The sequence below is a fragment of the Leptosomus discolor genome, chromosome 9 (genome assembly GCF_034619465.1).
Source record: "Leptosomus discolor isolate bLepDis1 chromosome 9, bLepDis1.hap2, whole genome shotgun sequence".
Lineage (NCBI taxonomy): Eukaryota > Metazoa > Chordata > Aves > Leptosomiformes > Leptosomidae > Leptosomus > Leptosomus discolor.
The window spans coordinates 36,614,204-36,631,730 of NC_141399.1; the positions used below are offsets into that span (position 1 = coordinate 36,614,204).

The 17,527-nt window shown below is 38.6% G+C and overlaps 1 protein-coding gene across 3 annotated transcripts in view; it reads left to right on the forward strand.

Moving 5' to 3' along the window:
* BRWD3 (bromodomain and WD repeat domain containing 3) overlaps positions 1-17,154 on the forward strand; it is a 56,824-nt gene extending 39,670 nt beyond the window's left edge. For 2 of the 3 annotated variants that reach the window (XM_009949028.2, XM_086470411.1), the window contains 18 exons: positions 908-1,085; positions 1,679-1,795; positions 2,233-2,340; positions 3,880-4,004; positions 4,239-4,321; positions 4,750-4,861; positions 5,218-5,279; positions 5,394-5,549; positions 6,270-6,390; positions 7,149-7,274; positions 7,360-7,441; positions 8,993-9,049; positions 9,568-9,744; positions 9,938-10,120; positions 12,956-13,119; positions 13,675-13,772; positions 14,250-14,408; positions 15,625-17,154. In XM_009949028.2, the coding sequence (XP_009947330.1) occupies positions 908-1,085; positions 1,679-1,795; positions 2,233-2,340; positions 3,880-4,004; positions 4,239-4,321; positions 4,750-4,861; positions 5,218-5,279; positions 5,394-5,549; positions 6,270-6,390; positions 7,149-7,274; positions 7,360-7,441; positions 8,993-9,049; positions 9,568-9,744; positions 9,938-10,120; positions 12,956-13,119; positions 13,675-13,772; positions 14,250-14,408; positions 15,625-16,412 (2,896 nt within the window). In that variant the 3' untranslated portion in view covers positions 16,413-17,154. The remainder of the gene's footprint in view (positions 1-907; positions 1,086-1,678; positions 1,796-2,232; positions 2,341-3,879; positions 4,005-4,238; positions 4,322-4,749; positions 4,862-5,217; positions 5,280-5,393; positions 5,550-6,269; positions 6,391-7,148; positions 7,275-7,359; positions 7,442-8,992; positions 9,050-9,567; positions 9,745-9,937; positions 10,121-12,955; positions 13,120-13,674; positions 13,773-14,249; positions 14,409-15,624) is intronic. The other variant, XM_086470410.1, reaches the window with a different exon arrangement.
* Positions 17,155-17,527: the final 373 nt, after the last annotated feature.

Genomic DNA, 17,527 nt, shown 5'->3' on the forward strand with positions numbered 1-17,527 from the left:
TACTGTGACTACAAGTCAGTACAGATTTGTTATGCCTTGTGACAGACTGAAGGGAAGTGTTTAGTACACTTAGGTAGCTGATAACCAACAAAATCTGTGAACAGACAAATACTTGTATGTATTTGAGTGACTAAGGAATTATAGAAGTTTTTATAACAGTATTTAACAGAAAACCAGTGTGAAAAAATCTTAATTTTGAAGACTGTCTTGTTTTTCCAATTCTTCATGAAGCATTTTATATTGTGGTATTTTGTGTCTGTTTTTTTCTTTTGCGAAGTCAAGGGCAGTTTTGATAGACCATTTGTAAGAAAATGTTGTCTGATTAAGAACTGCTTGAAAAAATGAATGCCAGTTAGTCCTATGCAATAGAAACGTTGAAAGAAGTGTATGCTTACCTTCTGTTCCTATTTCGGTATTTCCTAGTTTTTCTGTTGTCAGTATATATTTGTGTACAATTTCTGCAGTCTCTCTTCTTATTCTTAATGTTGTGCTTTTATGACCGGAAGGGCCATGAGCTAATATAAATACTGTATGTGTGTTATTTGGATATTAAAGAAGACAGAACTGTATTTTTAGAAGTGCTCTAGTTTTCCAAATTTTTCATGCATTTTGTCAGTCAGTTCTTATGAGGTCAGTCTATGAATCAGTGAGATAATTAGTATGAAAGTAGGTATCAGCCAAAACTGTAGTTTTACCGTGAGTTTGCAGTTGATAAAATAATTTGCTGAAATACACAGATTAGAGGGCACTTAGATTTTCTTTAAATTCACATGAGAATGAAGTTTGGTGCTAATCCTGACATCTGTTCCACATCACCAGAAAAGCAGGTTGAATGTTTGGACCTTTCACTCCATTCTGTGAAAACTGAAGTGCTGTTTTCTTTCTTACAACTTTTTATTATCTACAGTGATTCATCAAGTGAATATTCTGACTGGACAGCAGATGCTGGAATTAATCTCCAGCCTCCGAAGAGACAAACCAGGCAGGCAGCTCGGAAAATCTGTAGTAGTTCTGAAGATGAGAATATGAAGGGAACAAAGGGACTGGAGCCAAAACGAAGGAAACTTAAACAGCCTAGAAAAAAGGTCAGCATTTTTAGTTTTTTAGTGTCTATTTTACTTTGTGAATATAGATTTTTCAGTGGTTGTTTTCAAAGTAAAATTTTTCACAAACAAGTATATAGTAAGAAAGAACCTACAGATAGCACGGTAATTATAGTGCAGTGGTACCAGAATAATTTTTTAGTTTATTTTGCTGCTGTGTGACATAGCTGTACTTCCATGTGTCATGCAGGTGGCGTGTTTTCTCCCAGATTCGTGCTCTTCACTGCAGTTAGATTTACTCCAAGCTGGTTTTGTTGTAAAATGATAATGCATCTGTATTATAGCTACATTGTCAGATTTCTTTTTCCTAGTATTTTTTCCAAGATGATGGTTAACATATTTCTAAAGGAATACAATCTCTTTAGTTATGAATGTTTTAATCTTCTATTATATTTATAACGAGCATGTCTCATTCCCTACTATTTAGTTGAGGTTTTTGGAAGGCTGACATTCCAGCATTTGTTTTGCCCTTTTATCTAGTTGTCTTCAGTAAGTGCTGTATGAACAGTTTTTCTTATGTATGTTCTGCTGTAGTAATTACAGTTTGCATTCTACATTAACATTATATGTTTCAGAAACCAAGTGGACTGCTTTCGATGGAAGGTGAACCCAGTGAAGAATGGCTTGCCCCGCAGTGGATCTTGGATACTATCCCCCGCCGCTCACCTTTTGTCCCACAAATGGGAGATGAGGTAAGGAGTGCAACAATTCTGAAATTCCCACCCAGGCTGATGAGCTCGTTTTGGTCAGGACTATTATATCTCGCAATACTGTCTGTGAATTGTGCTTAAGATAGGCTGAGTTTTGGTAACTTTTTTTATTCCCAGGCATCAGTTGTTTGCAGATAGCTGTCCTATGGCTCTTTTTGTGCACGTGTAACTCGTGAGTAGCAGGAAGAATTGATTGTGCATCTTCACACAAACCTGCACACTTCTCAATGATCCCAAGCTTGAAAACACGTAGCAGGTGCCACTTTGGGGGCTGATGTAAATATTTTTAAGGCGAAGAGCGCTTTGTGATGAAATAAAGTGTGCAGTATGTTCTGAAGGGGATGTGTTCGTAGAAATTTTAAAAGAAACAGGAAGGGAACTATCAGTAAAATGATTTTTATTTTTAATTTTCTTTTGAGATCATATACTTCAGGCAAGGCCATGAAGCTTACGTGCGGGCAGTAAGGAAAGCAAAAATTTACAGTATTAACATGCAAAAACAACCATGGAACAAAATGGAACTCAGGGTAAGTTAAACAAATGCTTTTCAGAGAGCTGAGTGTCTCTGTAATGTTAAATTGACATTAAAAACCAGTATGAAAAATATGAAGGAAGCGTTACTTGAAAATGTTAGTATCAAAATTAAAATTGTAAGTCTTAAAATTAGTGTTTTCATTAACACAAAGCCTTTACATCTGCTCAGTTCCTGATAACAGGAAGCCAGAAGGATATTAAAGAATGTGAAAGTTTATCTAGTGTGGTGTTCTTGCCTGATAGATTAAAAAAATGTAGAATATTAAGTTGAAAAAAAAGTCAGAGTAACTACTATTAAGCACTGGAACAGGTTACCCAGAGAGAGCTTGGAATCTCCTTCCTCGAAGACTTCTCAAAGCTCAACCGGGCAAGCTCCAAGTGGCTTGATCTAACTCAGACATTAGCCCTGCTGCAAGCAGGATTTTGGACTTGAAGATTCTCAGGGGTTGCTTTTAACCCAAATTATTGTATGATTTTTTTTATTTTTTTTTTTTCACACTAATTCATTCAGAACCCACCGCTCAAAACCTGTTTGTAGGTCTGTCAATGCTCTACAATGACCTGAACATCTGGGTTCTATTTATTGTTTTTAACACTATGGTAAGAAGTAGGACATCATGCTGCAAAGACCTGAACGTATGTGCAAGCTCTGTTAAACAGTGGATCTAGCTAAGCATGTAATTGTGTATGTTCTTAAATTCTTGGAAGGGCAAGACACTATCTTACAGCACATTTCTGCAAAATAAAAATACTGTGGATTGCTTGGGTAGATACTAGGCTTACGTAGTTATCTTGATTGTTTTTTTTTTTTTTCTTATCCTTTTGCTTTGAACCACTCAGGCCCTTAATACTTAATCCACAGTGTTGCCATATTTTTTTCTGCTTTACTCAGGTTTCATATCAAGAGAAGAGCATATACATGAGCTGATACTCATATATGTGTATGCCAGTGATTTTATTAAAGAAAATAATTGCTTTATGGGAAAAATACCCAGCTACTAGCCCTAGGCATTCAGTAATTCCAGCTGTAATCTTAAAGACATCATCAGTTTAAAAGGAAAAGGAAATAGCATTTCACTTAGAATAGAGATCTTGCCACCAGCTGATAATTGACAGGATGTGAACATAAAGGCTGTTGTTGAATTTCCGCTTTAAGAGGAAGAATTTCCTTTTATTTCCCCTGTGTGTTGCTATGTGAGGGTATAACCTTTGGTGCTGTCAGAGTGATTAAAACTAGAGTGGGTATGTTCCTTAGAACCTTATTACGGAAGTTAAATAATTTGTGGGTATCCTGTTCACAAGTCTACCAAGGGAATGGGCATCTTACATCTTTTTCGTTTTCCTTTTTAAGGTGACTGTGATTGATTTTAGTATTTTTCCAAATACTAAAAATCAATCACAGTCACTGAAATTACTTGGGCTGTAGAGTAGAAATGTGTTTGGTTTTTATTAATGGGTTTGGTACTTTAACATGGATGGTTTTGTTCTTAGCAAGTTAAAAATAATACTGTTCCATGCTTATTGATAAACAGGAACAAGAATTTGTGAAGACTGTAGGAATTAAATATGAAGTTGGGCCTCCTACACTCTGCTGCTTGAAGCTTGCATTCCTAGATCCAATCACGGGCAAAATGACAGGAGAATCATTTTCCATAAAGTAGGTAACTGAAATGCTGATGATGTTCTTCAAGAGATTTTCTTGCTGTTTAGAAGCTTTCCCCCTCCACTTCTTTCTTTTTTCTCTTGCAAGGCATGAGGATGGCATTAATTAGTTATTATGCCAAACTTGAAAATGAAATGCATGAAATTTTGTGTTTGGAGACTGTGTATTGTACATGTGGAGCTATGTTTATGGGTCATAGAAGCAATCTTTTTTATCTGTTTCATGAAGGTACCATGATATGCCAGATGTCATTGACTTCCTTGTGCTGCATCAGTTTTATAATGAAGCCAAAGAAAGGAACTGGCAAATAGGTGACTACTTTTTTCCCACTTCCATATGTTTTGCAACATTTCTGCAGCTGTTTAATAGGGTTCAGCGTCTTTATTGCATGATGTAAAGGGCTATACCACACGTGATATTATAGCGATCATTGGAAACTATTTGATATTTGTTGCAACTCCTGTAGCAGAAAAAAAAAAGAGGAATGAGAGAAACTGTTACGAGGCCTGTGGTAGCGGAAGAATTTACTGTTATGTTGTGAACTGAGGTGTGGAGGCAGCTGTGACTAATTACTAGAGATGTGGAAGCCCTCCCTTTAGGGGGAAGGCTTGATTCCTGTAGTGCAAAATGTAAGAAATGAAATAGTGCATTTATGAAAGATGGAGTTGATTCTCTAGCAAGAAGTATTTAACAATTATTTATGTTGTTCTTTTGCTGAATGCGATCTTCTTCCTTACAGGGGATAGATTTCGCAGTATAATAGATGATGCTTGGTGGTTTGGAACTGTGGAGAGTCAGCAGCCTTTCCAGGCAGAATATCCCGATAGTTCCTTCCAGTGCTACTGTGTTCAGTAAGTATTTACATAGCTGTGATGTATCACGTGTGCTTCCATGCTCTGGGCCTCCTGGACATTTACATGCAACTTAAATGTGTACCTCAAGAACTAGGATCCTTTTTCCGTTTAAATACATCATGAGGCTCTTTGTTTTTATTTATTTCATTATGAACTTTTTCATAAAACAATGGCGTAAACAGCAGTGCAGTGCTCGTATAGGGGATAGAAGAGAAAAATAAGGAGTTGGCACTGTAGCTAGTTACATGTCTTGTTTCTGATAGGCACAACCAATTTGTTTTAAGCCTGGTAGAGAAAAGGTGTATTGCCATGTTCAGCTCTAACTTACGCATTTGAGTGTATTTTTTTAATAGCTGGGACAATAATGAAAGAGAGAGGATGAGTCCATGGGACATGGAACCAATTCCAGAAGGAAGTAAGTGTGTGTTGAATTCATGCCCATGTACAAAGTAAATAGATTTTTTTTTTTTTTTTTTTTTTTTTTTTTGCCACTGTTAGTACTTACTGTTGTTGAATTCTTCATATTTAGCTGCTTACCCGGAGGAGGTCGGTGCTGGAGTTCCTGTGACTCCAGATGAGCTGACAGCTCTTCTTTACAAACCCCAGGAAGGAGAATGGGGGGCCCATTCCAGAGATGAAGAATGTGAACGAGTAATCCGGGGGATTGAGCAACTTCTTTCCCTTGGTATGTTTGGAGAGAAGTGGTGGAAGGATTAAGAATATCAATGTGGGGACACATGACCGAAGAGTAGATCGGATGGAGTGTTGGGAGTTGGTGCAGAATATTTGAAATGTGCTCAGCTAAATCATTGAAAAGAGCCTTTTAAATTTCACATGGGGTCCTTTTCAGTTATACTCCTTTTTTTCTGGGGCTTGACCTGCTTGCTTTCAAGCTAATGGGGATTCTCAGTGGGTCATACCTAAATATAAATGAGCAAACCGTTGAATTAAACCCCTCAAAGAACAACCAACTAATCCTCACCAAACTTCCTTACCAACAAGTGCCTTGTAACTAGTTTGTAGCTGTTTAATAGCACACTGTGATTTAATTGTATCCTATACTTATACACAGGACATGTCTCTATTCTTAGATATGTTGCTTGTCGTAGTATCCCTGTTGTAAGTGTGTATGATACTGCTTTTTAGCAATACAGTTGGCTTCTGGCATGCAAATCTCAGATGTGATACTTAAACAAAAAGTGCTTTTTCAAGAGTAGTTAACGGATGGTGCAAGAGGAAGAATCCTGCCCTTTGGTAATGATATATCCAGCTGTAGATCTGTATTGCTTCTGCTGAATTCCTAGAAAGAAAACCCAGAAATCATTATAAGGAATCTAGTTATCTTATAACTTGCCTTCTAGTATCTTCTGAGTCATCAAAATTATTTTGATCTTTTGTTTTTCAGACATTTCTAATCCCTTTGCTGTTCCAGTGGACCTTAGTGCCTATCCCATGTATTGCACTGTTGTTGCTTATCCAACTGACCTCACCACGATCAGGAGGAGACTTGAAAACAGGTTTTATAGGTCAGTTGGATTTTTATTTCTTTGTAATCTACATTTACTATAACCCCATCAAGGACAATATGTTTAGCTGAACACTGTGTAGTGCCACTTCAGCAATATATTTCTTTGATGAGCCAACAGCATAAGATCAGATTCTGTTTGGCCTTGGGCAAAGTGAGTATGATATATACTGAATAATAATTTATTTTGGCCACATTGTTAAGGCAAAAGCTGGTATATCTGGATCTGGAGTATCTTTGTTGAACATACTGAGCCTTACTCTCTGGATGCGTGGTAGGCAGAGCACATTTGCTTCATCTGGATCTCTACTGTCTTTGAACCAGATGCTTTGCTTGTATTGCCATTGCCAGAAGTGGGCTACCTAGTGCTGTAAACTAGAAATCTCAGGTTTTCCCATTAACTTGGGTATAAATAATGTCCTGCTCTTTTTTTTTCCCCTCTGAGGACCACTTTATCTCTGAGGCATTCTCTAGGTGGGAGCAGTCAGCAGTCTCGTTCAGTAGGTTTGTTTCCCCTTTTCGTTACAATCACTGCTGAATTGAAGAGGGACATCTTTTTTTGCGCTGAGCTGTCGCAGCCTGGCACATAGGGCAGTCAGCAGTATGTGAACAGAAGCCACTCACCTTGGTCTCTAGCAACCTGTTTCTTCTGGATCTGAGTTACCCGATTGCTTTTTTTTACTGAGGAATCCTACTGAGCTCAGAAGGAAAATGATGTACACCTCCCTCTCCATCCCTTTCTTTCTTTTTTTATTTTAGGAGAATCTCTGCGCTGATGTGGGAGGTACGATACATTGAACATAATGCCAGGACTTTCAACGAGCCAGACAGTCCTATAGTCAAAGCAGCCAAAATTGTAACAGATGTCTTACTTCGCTTCATTGGGTAGGCATGTTTTTTACTTCGTAGACCCAGTATCTTGAGTTTGAGATGCTTGATTATGTATTCTGGCTTTTGTATTGTCCTGCAGGGATCAGAGTTGTACTGATATCTTAGAAATATATAACAAGGTGAAAGCAGAAGACCTAAGCAGTACTGAAGAGGAAGAGGAGGTAAGACCATTATTAAGCTGATCATCAGAACTTCTTGCCTTTTTAAATTCAGCACTTGGAAGAAATTTGAGCAAAGGTTTTTGTTGAGTTTTTGTTTTATGGGTAGTTGCACTGAGTTTTTGAGATGAGCTTATTTAGGCCATTTGTGTTGCTTACCTGGGGCAATAAGCTCCCGTAAGTAAGTAAAAATGGTTCTTGGAACTGCCTGTCTTTAATCTTCTCTTGGTCCATGACGTTTTGTTGTGTGAGGAAGTATTAGTAAGTAGGGGAAATATGAACTGGAGCTGTTACTCAGTCTGCCAAACCAGAAGGACAACAGCTCTCCTATTGTTGGCGAGGCAGCAGAGCTGGTTTTCTTGGGTAATTCTGTGTCATTTCCCGTCTGTTGAACCGTGGAGTGAGATGACTGGTAAAAACTGGGTTAGATATCACTTCATTTAACTCTTTCTCTTTCCTTACACCTTCTCCCCTTAAATGCAGTTTGTAAACATTTTGTATTTTCTGTTGCAAAGTGACCTATTATAAACTGTCACTTGGTTTTGTTTTACTGTTTCAGTGTTGCTTTCTAATACATGAGCTAGTATAAGATTTAGTTAGGACATTTCTTCCCTCCTCACTTCCCCAAGACACTCCAGTGTTGCAGTTTTAAAGTATTTCAGTTAAACCTGATGCTGCTTGAACACCTGTATACTTGTGGCTGGTGCTAGTGTCTTGGATTTGTATTGAAACTTAAAATCTATACTACAGTGTAATCCTTTGATTACTTTTATAAAACTGAAGATATAATATCAGCATCTATTTTCACAGACTAGTAAAAGAGTATTTTGAAGAAAAATAGGGATTTCCATGACTTAGATAGCAGACCCTCCTTTCCCAACTCAACCTTCTTGTGTCAGTCTGAATCTCATCTGTTCCATGTCAAGTGGTGATCATAAGTGTCCAGAATTGCTGCTACATCACCTCCCTTTCTCTCCAGCCTTTCAAAGAGCTGGTTTATAATATGTTTTGGTTTATAATATATTTTAAAATAAGAAAGAAATTACTTTTAGATTCTTTGTAGGAAGGTTCCTGTTCCCTCAAAATGATATATTTTTAATTACTGGTACAAAGCTGTGTACAAAGGAGTTTTTGATGTAGTTTATAAATCCAGATTCTGAAAAGAATCTTACATACACTTGATGTAAGTAAGGCCCTACATGAAACCTGAATAAAGTCAGTACAGCTGCTCAGAGCATGAACATTTAGGCAGGGGAACACAGCTCTACAAGGCTGAGACTTAGCTTAAGGACTGAAAATAAGCCATTCATATTTCTCACGTGTTTATATATAATTTTTATGGAAGAAGACTTGGAAAAGAGATGAAAGAGCTTATCCACCTAATTATTTCTTTTTAAGTTACGTAAATTCTAGTTTGAAACTAATTTCTGTTTTGCTTGAACCATTCATTGCATTTGAGTAGTTTAAAATTGTTGGCTGGCTGGTCTTTAACCCTTTTTCCACTGCTGAGGGCGCATCTAAGCATGTGTGTGTAATCGTTACCTTTGCCTTTAGGTGGCAGAAGTAGATGTAGATTCAGACGCTCCAGGAACTTCCTCTGGAAAAAGACGAGTGAGTAAACATTTCTGCTTGGTCTAGCTTGTGGAGAGAGATAGACCAGCGACTGAGAGTCTCATTTAGGTCTGGAATGGTTTAAATTTGTCATAGCCGGTAGTCTGTAGGACCAACTGTGTGAATTCAGTTGCAGGTGTCTGTAAGTGTTGGCAGACTAAGGGAGTTACTGTGCAAGAAAATTTACTTAATTGCTGAAGAATATTTTATTTTATTTTATTTGACTTTAGAACAGATTCAATTGCCAGTCAAATTTGGATGAAAGCTGATCAGAATAGCAAGGCTGGATCTGAAAGATTGCATACCTCACATGGGCCTGAGTGTTTATGTATAATCACCAGAAAAGGCATATTTCTGTAATTTGCATACTGCATATTGTCAGCTATGCTTTCATCTCACTGGAGTGCTGGTTTTAATTGTGGAAATCTGCTTTGAATCAGGGCGCTGGTAAAATTAATAGGAACTTAGTGAAAAGTTTGAATACTCTGAAAAATTATGAAACATCTGTTTCCCTGTAGGTAAGACGACGAATAAAAAGACAGCCCATGAAAGGAAGTCCCGATGCTTGGAAAGAGCAATGCAAGCAGTTGTTAAACTTGATTTATGAAAGAGAGGACTCTGAGCCTTTTAGACAGCCAGTTGATCTCTTCTCCTATCCTGTAAGTACAGCTTCTATATTCAAAATTAAAAAGCCTGTTGTTCATCCTTTGGCAAAACATCCATGCTGGGCATGTCTCTAACCTCTCCCTTTATGAGCTGGAACGCACCCTGTTCTGTGCACCGATGTTTTCAGAAAATTATCTGCAGTAACTCTCAAATAGAAAGAATTACTTGAGCCTCTGCTGTGAATGAACACTTAGGTGGTTTTATTGCTATAGGATTTGACAGCCTTTGTTATTTTCTTGTGTATTCTTACAGGATTATCGAGATATTGTAGACACTCCTATGGACTTCAGCACTGTGAAAGAAACCTTGGAAGCAGGAAACTACACTAGTCCCTTGGAATTCTACAAAGATATTCGTTTAATATTCTGCAACTCTAAAGCTTACACTCCTAATAAAAAGTCCCGAGTAAGTAATAAAATTTAATGCCTTCTTTACAAGGACCCTGGCCCTACATGAATGCAGAGCGTCAAGTAAGCTCTGCATCTGAAAAGCAAAGCACTGCATTGTGAAATAAAAATAAGTAGTATACGGCAATTCTGGGACCTATGGTTATAAATTTGCTTTGTTCTGCTCACGCAGATCACTTCTGAATTTGATTTTCTGAACTTAAAGCTTCCGAGAGATTGTGTCGCAACTATTTCTTTGAATATTTGTAGAAGAAAAATGATCACCAGTTGCTTTTATTTTTTTCAATAATTTATTCCTGGAAACAAGGCTATCAGCTTGATAACTGCACGTGTGTGTGTGTGTGTATATATGTGTGTGTATATATATATATATATAAAAGGATCTTTTTTAATCTACATGCAAGTATTATGCCATATTTCTACTACTGGAGGAGATGAAACTGTTGTGATACTTATTTTTTTTTCTAGCTGACTTGATATACTTGGCAAGATTTTTGCACAGTGTTGCCTCTGTTTCTCGGGTGCTAATCATGCTTTTTTCTGCATGCAGGAATAGGAATCTATTTAGGCAGAAAAAATGTATTGGTTTGGAGCCCTAAACAGGATATGGCAAGAGGGAAAGGGCAGATCAGAATGTTAGGATATAGATATTTTTCTATGAGCTAGGTGAAATGGCTACTAAGGATATGACTGATCGTGTAAACATGGCTATATCTGATATGTGTCCCTGTGCAGTACGTTGCCTGTCAGCTTTTCCTAAGCTGCTAAATGATCAAACGATTCTAAAACTTTAAAATGTTTTAATGATATATGGTTTATGCTCAAAAAATCACAAGTTGACACAGGGACACAAATGCGGTTTTTACCACTCTTCATCCAAAATAGAATTTGAGTGGTCAATGTCTTGATAACATAAAAGTAGACAGAATTTTGACCGTGCCTCCAGACATCAAATTGTAATGACGTTATTATAATAAGGAAAAGCTCCATATTCAGTAAGATGCTTAAGTTATGACAAAATCACATCTCTGAAACATGACATTTAGCATTGATAAGAGTGCTGGTCACAAAGTTGCCTGATGTTTCTTCTGCAGAAACAGGAGCACTTATAAACTGTTAAGAAATGCATGCCGTTTGGGACTAGACTGATACACCAGTACTTAAAGCACAATAATACATAGAATTTAATATTACTCTAAAATTTTCCTGTGTCATCTAACATGGTGTAACACAAGACTTTATTATGCTAGGCGCTGTCAAGCAGGAGAAGGAGCAGTGTGCTGCAAAGAGCTTTTAGTGCACGTGTAAACGATGCTGGATGGGAGGAAGCAGGAGGTTGTGACCTTACTCGTTACTTGAGGAGTAGTAGTCTTAGCTGATCAGTGGAATAACAACTGCTGTGGTTTGTGTAAGCAGGACGATGAGAGTAAGCTTGAAGTAGGATGATGCTGTGGGAGAGGGGAACTCCAGCCAAGTGTTAGCGAGCATGAGAGAAAGCACAAAGTTGCTGCCACTGAAGGTAGATTGAACTCTTGGTGTTGAATAAGGGCTGAAAGGTGGGCTGTGGGTAGGCTCTGAAGGTGAAGACCAGTAACTTTTGCTCACTTTAATAGAAGGGAAATCAGTACAGAATTGCAAGAAGACAAGTGATTTGAGGGTATTTTATGTGTGCTTGCCATCAACGTAATCTTGGTGAGTTATTTACTGCTGCACGCTCCCTGGGAACTTCCCTGTGTATTAATAACTGAACAGCTTGTGAGTCAACTCCCAAATTACTTTAACAGAGTGGCCCATCAATATCCATTTGCTTAAATACTGTGAAGTGCCTCAGTGAGGTGATCCTTGCTGGAGGGCTGGGGCACACAGCTGGGCCTTCTGCCACTGCAGCGTCATCTGCTGCCAAACGTGTGCCAGCGTCCTGAGGTTTTCTAGCCCGTTTAACATCTTTGCAACAGTGCAGGCAAGAAGGGCAGGGTACCACATGCCAGAGCTAAAGGAAGAGTTGTTGCTAAACTATAAGGATCTGGGCAACAATTAAGTCACAGGAATGTAAAGAAAACACTGTATCGAAGAGATTTTATATTCAGACAGACTGCAAGAAATAGGAAGAGGTCTGAGTATGAGATGATGATAACATCTTCTTGATGGTATTTACACAATTTTCAGAAGACTGGATGCAGCAGAAGGGTGTGGGTATGAGTAAGGAATCAAGAAGTTTGTTTTATTTATGCTGAGTTTGTCATAACTCAAACGCATCCAAGGTAAAATCTTGGAACAGAAGTAAATACAGTCTGAAATCTGGAGAAATAGCCATGAGTGAATTTGTGGGTGAGGCTACACGGATGTAAGGCCAAGGAAGAGAGGAAAAGAGTTTAAGGATTTTGAGATCTGGCTTACAGACAGACATTCTAGGACATGAGGACATGTAAGGACTCGTCACTAGGGAATTAAAGCAAAAAAATGAAGGTGAATTTGCAGCGGAGTTCGATTGTTTTTCCCTTGATACTTCAAGTTATCTTATGGTGTGCTTCCATGCTGTATGGAGATTAAAAAAGAAGGCTGTATTTCGATAATCTAGATACCCATTTTCCTTTAATTCTGTAAATATTTTGTACTGTAAGTAATTAAATCCTTTTATGAAAACACTTCCTGCTGCGAGAATATGCATGTATCATGGAAGGAAATTATCTGTAAAGAACCTCGTAGTTGAACATCATTGTGAATTTTTCTTTTGTGCTACAAAGTCTGGACATCTTTATAATTTTTTTTTTTTTTTTTCTGATCTTCTAGTTATTCAGCTTCTAATAAGCATAACCATGCTTTCTCACTCCAGATTTACAGCATGACACTTCGACTATCTGCCTTATTTGAAAATCATATGAAAAATATAATCTCGGAGTACAAGTCAGCAATGCAATGTCAGAAGAGGAAGAGGCCACGGTACCGAAAACGGCTAAGAAGCAGTAGCAGTTCACCCTCAACTAGTAGAGCATCTAGGTAACGTTATGATAGTGAGACTTGCTATCAGTGTCATTTGAGATGACAGTGGTAGACGCCTTTGTGAATAAGCTGTCAGTAACAGTATTGCTCCTTTCCTGATGCTGTTGCTTTTTTGGGTGGTAAAATCATAAGCTCAAATTCCATGCTCAATTTCTAGTTTGTGCGTAATTCTGCTGAGTGAAAGACTATATGATTAGAAGTATTCCGTCTGGAGGAGGTGGAATACCAAGTTTCTTTTTGCCTTTGTTTAGTAGCGGTTGAAAAAAGTGTTGTATACACTTTCCTGACTTCTGTACAAGACATTATCTGAGTAAACTGAGTATTTATTTTAAAAGTGAGATAAAATCTTGTTCTTGCAGACTCAGATGGCTTTGGCAAACATAATGATACTGTAACTAATTTTGGTGTTATTACATCTGTGCAAGCACTGAGAAGAAGAGATCACTTGTGTTACGCATTTGCTGCAAAAAACAAGGCACTTTACAAGGGAAGTTGTTTTGGAGTGTTTTGGTACTAACAGTTTTATCTCTTTGGGATATTTTGTGTCTTCAGCCCAAAAGGGAAACAGAAGCAAATGAAGATTCAACCTAAACTCAACCAGAATACCTCACTGCCTTTGACTAGGACTAGTTCTTCAGTTTCATCTCATGGTGAGGAGTAATTTTCTAAAATGCATTCTTTCTCTTGCAGCAACTTGTATGTGCAGATTAAAGCTTATATTCATGAGACCCATGCAAAACCCACTTGTTGAAAGAGCCGGTAGCAAGGTCATGGAGATATTTTGTCTGTAATTGGATTAGCTGAACTTGGCCCTCCAGCTGTTGGCAAGTCATTGATAAGGGTCAGAGAGTAGGGAACCTGGGTCTGTCCTTGGTAAGAATAAATCTAGTGACAAGAGCCTGGACTTCCTTTATACGGGCTTCTCTCATACAGCGATTACAGATAAGCTTACTTTGGATTACGCCCTGGAGGAATCTGTCTCTTCAAGACTGCAGAGGCAGCTTGGTGAGATTAACCTCCTGACTGGGGCTTTGGTGATACAAAACCTCCCCGGACTGCCTTGCATTACAATCCTATAAATACAGGATATAAATTACTCTGTCACATTAGTGATGTGCTGTCTAAAGTTTCAGATACAGCAGAAGAACCTCTGGGTTCAGCCACTGGTGAAGAGATGGAAGGTCAACCATCTTCCTCAGGCTCAAATGCACAGAACCGAAGTGGAAATACCATTGATCCAGGGAAAAGTAGACCCATCAGGAGTAAATCTACACCAGTGAAACAAGGTGAGAAATAATAAATATTCTGTTCTTTGGAAGACTGGTTTCACTAGAAATGAAAGATGTTGCTTCTGTTTGCTGCTTAAGATATTCTTGCCTGAGTCTAGCATTTCACTGTATTCCCGAACACACTAAAGAATTGAATTTACCTTACTTCTTACGGTTCTGTGGTCTCTTGTCTGAAGTGTGGCATGCACATGATGCCACATGAACTTCAGTGAGGTCCTTTAAAATTTCTCCAGATGGAAAAGTTTGATTGCTTTTCGACTTCTTGAGAATTACAGTTCCTTCAGGAGTTACAAAAAGCAAAGCAAACCAAAAGAATCCCCACCCCAAAACCTTGTCCTTTTATTAATCAAGTTGAAACCAAAAATGAAGAAAAAAAAATTTAAAAAAATTAAATGTTTTTAGCATAATCAAGATTAAGTGGATGTGATTAGAAGGGGAATACTGTTTGAAAGCTGTGGTATTTTGCCTTGGGGACACGTTAATCAGACTTTCCATTGAGGTAGGCATTGAATGAGCATTGGCTGAAACCCTGCCAGGTCCTTACTACTGTGCTGTAGCAGTGTCGTATGTTGCAGGTGAGCTTTTTGTGTCCTATGTTAAAGTTATCTAATCTTCATTGTCAGATTTGTAACTCTGAGAACATGTAGTATTTGGGGTCCCAAGCCAGCAAGATACTTTTATATATTTTTAAGTTAAGGTGTTCAGCAATCCTAGTGAGCTTTCTTGGGTTATTTACTGTCTGGAAATTGTGCTTGCTGCAAGTGTTTCCTCGACTAAACCTTTTGAGAACATCCATTTGATGGGGAATAAATACTGATTGCAGAGTGTTATTTTAATGTATATAGGTTTGGAATGGATTTTAGAGGTTTTTCTGCCTGGGCATCCTAGGTAGGATTCATCTAACTAAATGTGTCTAACCTAGTCACTCTGGGCTCCTTTTATTGGCTAGATCTTGACTGAACTCTTCCTCAAGAGAGTTTGCAGTCCTTGCTTCCACATAAGATGAGCTGTGTTTACTTTGTCTGATAAATTTTTCCCCTTTGAGCACCTGTTTGTCTCCACAGCATGTAAAGGTCATCTGTGGTGAGTAGCTCAGAGCTGGATCATCCCTCAAGCACACCTCAGAGGCAGATGAGGCAAATCCCACTTTTTGGATGCTGTTTGGCTCAGGCGTGATGATAATAACAGATAGCGTTGTTTTGTGTTTGCTTAGATCACTCTCCTGATGGACCACTTACAAATGGTGATGGCAGAGAACCTCGGACAGGAGTCAAGAGGAAGTTAATAAGTGCATCGGAAGAAGATGAGCATCTGGAGGAGGCAGAGGAAGAGGAGAAGAAGAAGAGAGAATTAAAGGAAAAATCCGGTTTATCTTCATCAGAAAGCGGGGAATCGGGATCCAGTTCAAGTTCTGAGAGCAGAAGTGGCTCTGATTCAGACTCCGAATCAACTTCTAGAACAGACCAGGATTACATTGACGGAGACCATGACTACAGCAAAGTTGTGCAATCCAAAAAACCCAAAAGAAAAATCAAAAGAAAAATTGCCGGTGGGAAGCGGAATTGGCAGGGCAGAGGGACAGGGAGGAGAGGCAGATGGGGGAGGTGGGGGAGATGGAGTAGAGGGGGAAGAGGTGGTAGAGGTGGAAGAGGCTGTGGCAGAGGAAGAGGTGGCGGCAGGGGAGGAAGAAGAGGCCGAGGAGGCAGAGGAGCCTCACGAGGAGCCACCAGAGCGAAACGTGCCCGAATTACAGATGATGAATTTGAAAATCTGTTTGGAGGACAATTTGGTGAAAACGTGTTTGGAGGGCGATTCAGTAGACCGCCTCGAATCAAAACAAGGAACGAGGGCAGGAGAACTGTCTTGTACAACGACGATTCTGATAATGACAATTTTGTGCACACCGAGGATCCTTTGAACCTTGGTACTTCCAGGTCAGGCAGGGTGCGGAAAATGACAGAAAAAGCCAGGGTCAGCCATCTCATGGGATGGAATTATTGACAGGTGAAAAACTTTGGAACAATTTTAAAAGAACTTCAATGGCCTTCTACTGCAGGGATTTTACCAGAAAATCTACCAAGCAAGTTGTGCGGGGACTCCACTCACGTTTCACAGTGGTGCTTTTCCATTATGTCAGTTTGCGTTTGTTTTAAAACTTCAGATCGCCACACTTCATTGGTCAAAACAAGCCTTATTCATTAGGCCTTAAATTACAGAAATTCTTCCCCACACACTACAAGTTCATCACATTAAAGAGGCATCTAGCTTCTCAATAAGAACATGACATTCTGAATCACAATTATGACTTCTCTCCCTTGTTTTGTTTTTGTATTATAGAAATAGCACCTTCTTACAGAGTTTTTATGTGGTTTCTGCCATAAATCCTTAGACACAGTAATAATTATAACTTTTGCACAATACACCAATCCTAAAGGCAGCTATAAAATGTTTACAGTTTCTATATCGTAAGAAGGATCTGGATTATTTTAATCTTACCAGGCCAAACGTTCATGAATTGTGCTGAACTGAAGTATATCTATACTACAGTTACGGGGGTCCTGATGTGCTTTCTATCGGTTCTTTATTCGTGTAAAAAGTGACAAAGGGTTGGTGCCTTGTAAATATGTAGCAAACCTTTGATGTGGTGTGTCCTATGTGTGCATTAACTTTATTAAAAAGAGAATACTTGAGAAGTATGAATATCTAGACAAAAGGTGCCAAATGCAAAAGTTACTTGCATCTATTTTCTTTTTGTCCTCTCATATTTTTATAGTATTAATAGAGATTGTGCAGCTAAGGGGTAACTTCAACATTTGAAAGGTTCCTCCTCTTCAAAGCATAACATGATTTTTTTAATAGTAGCTCAGCTACCTCTATTTACAACTACTGGAAACTTAAAAGAAAATAGATGCTATTACTCAGTACGTGTTGAAGAGGCAAGAAGGAGCGTAGAGGGATGGAATTGCTTGTGAAGTTGTAGAGTAACTATCTCTTCATTCTATTGAAAACCAGTCGCGATAATTATCGGAGCTTTCGGAAGCATGATGTTTTCAGCAGATAGGCCAACTGTCTCCCACACGTTTCTGCTCGGTGCGAATCTGTGCTTGGTTTAATTT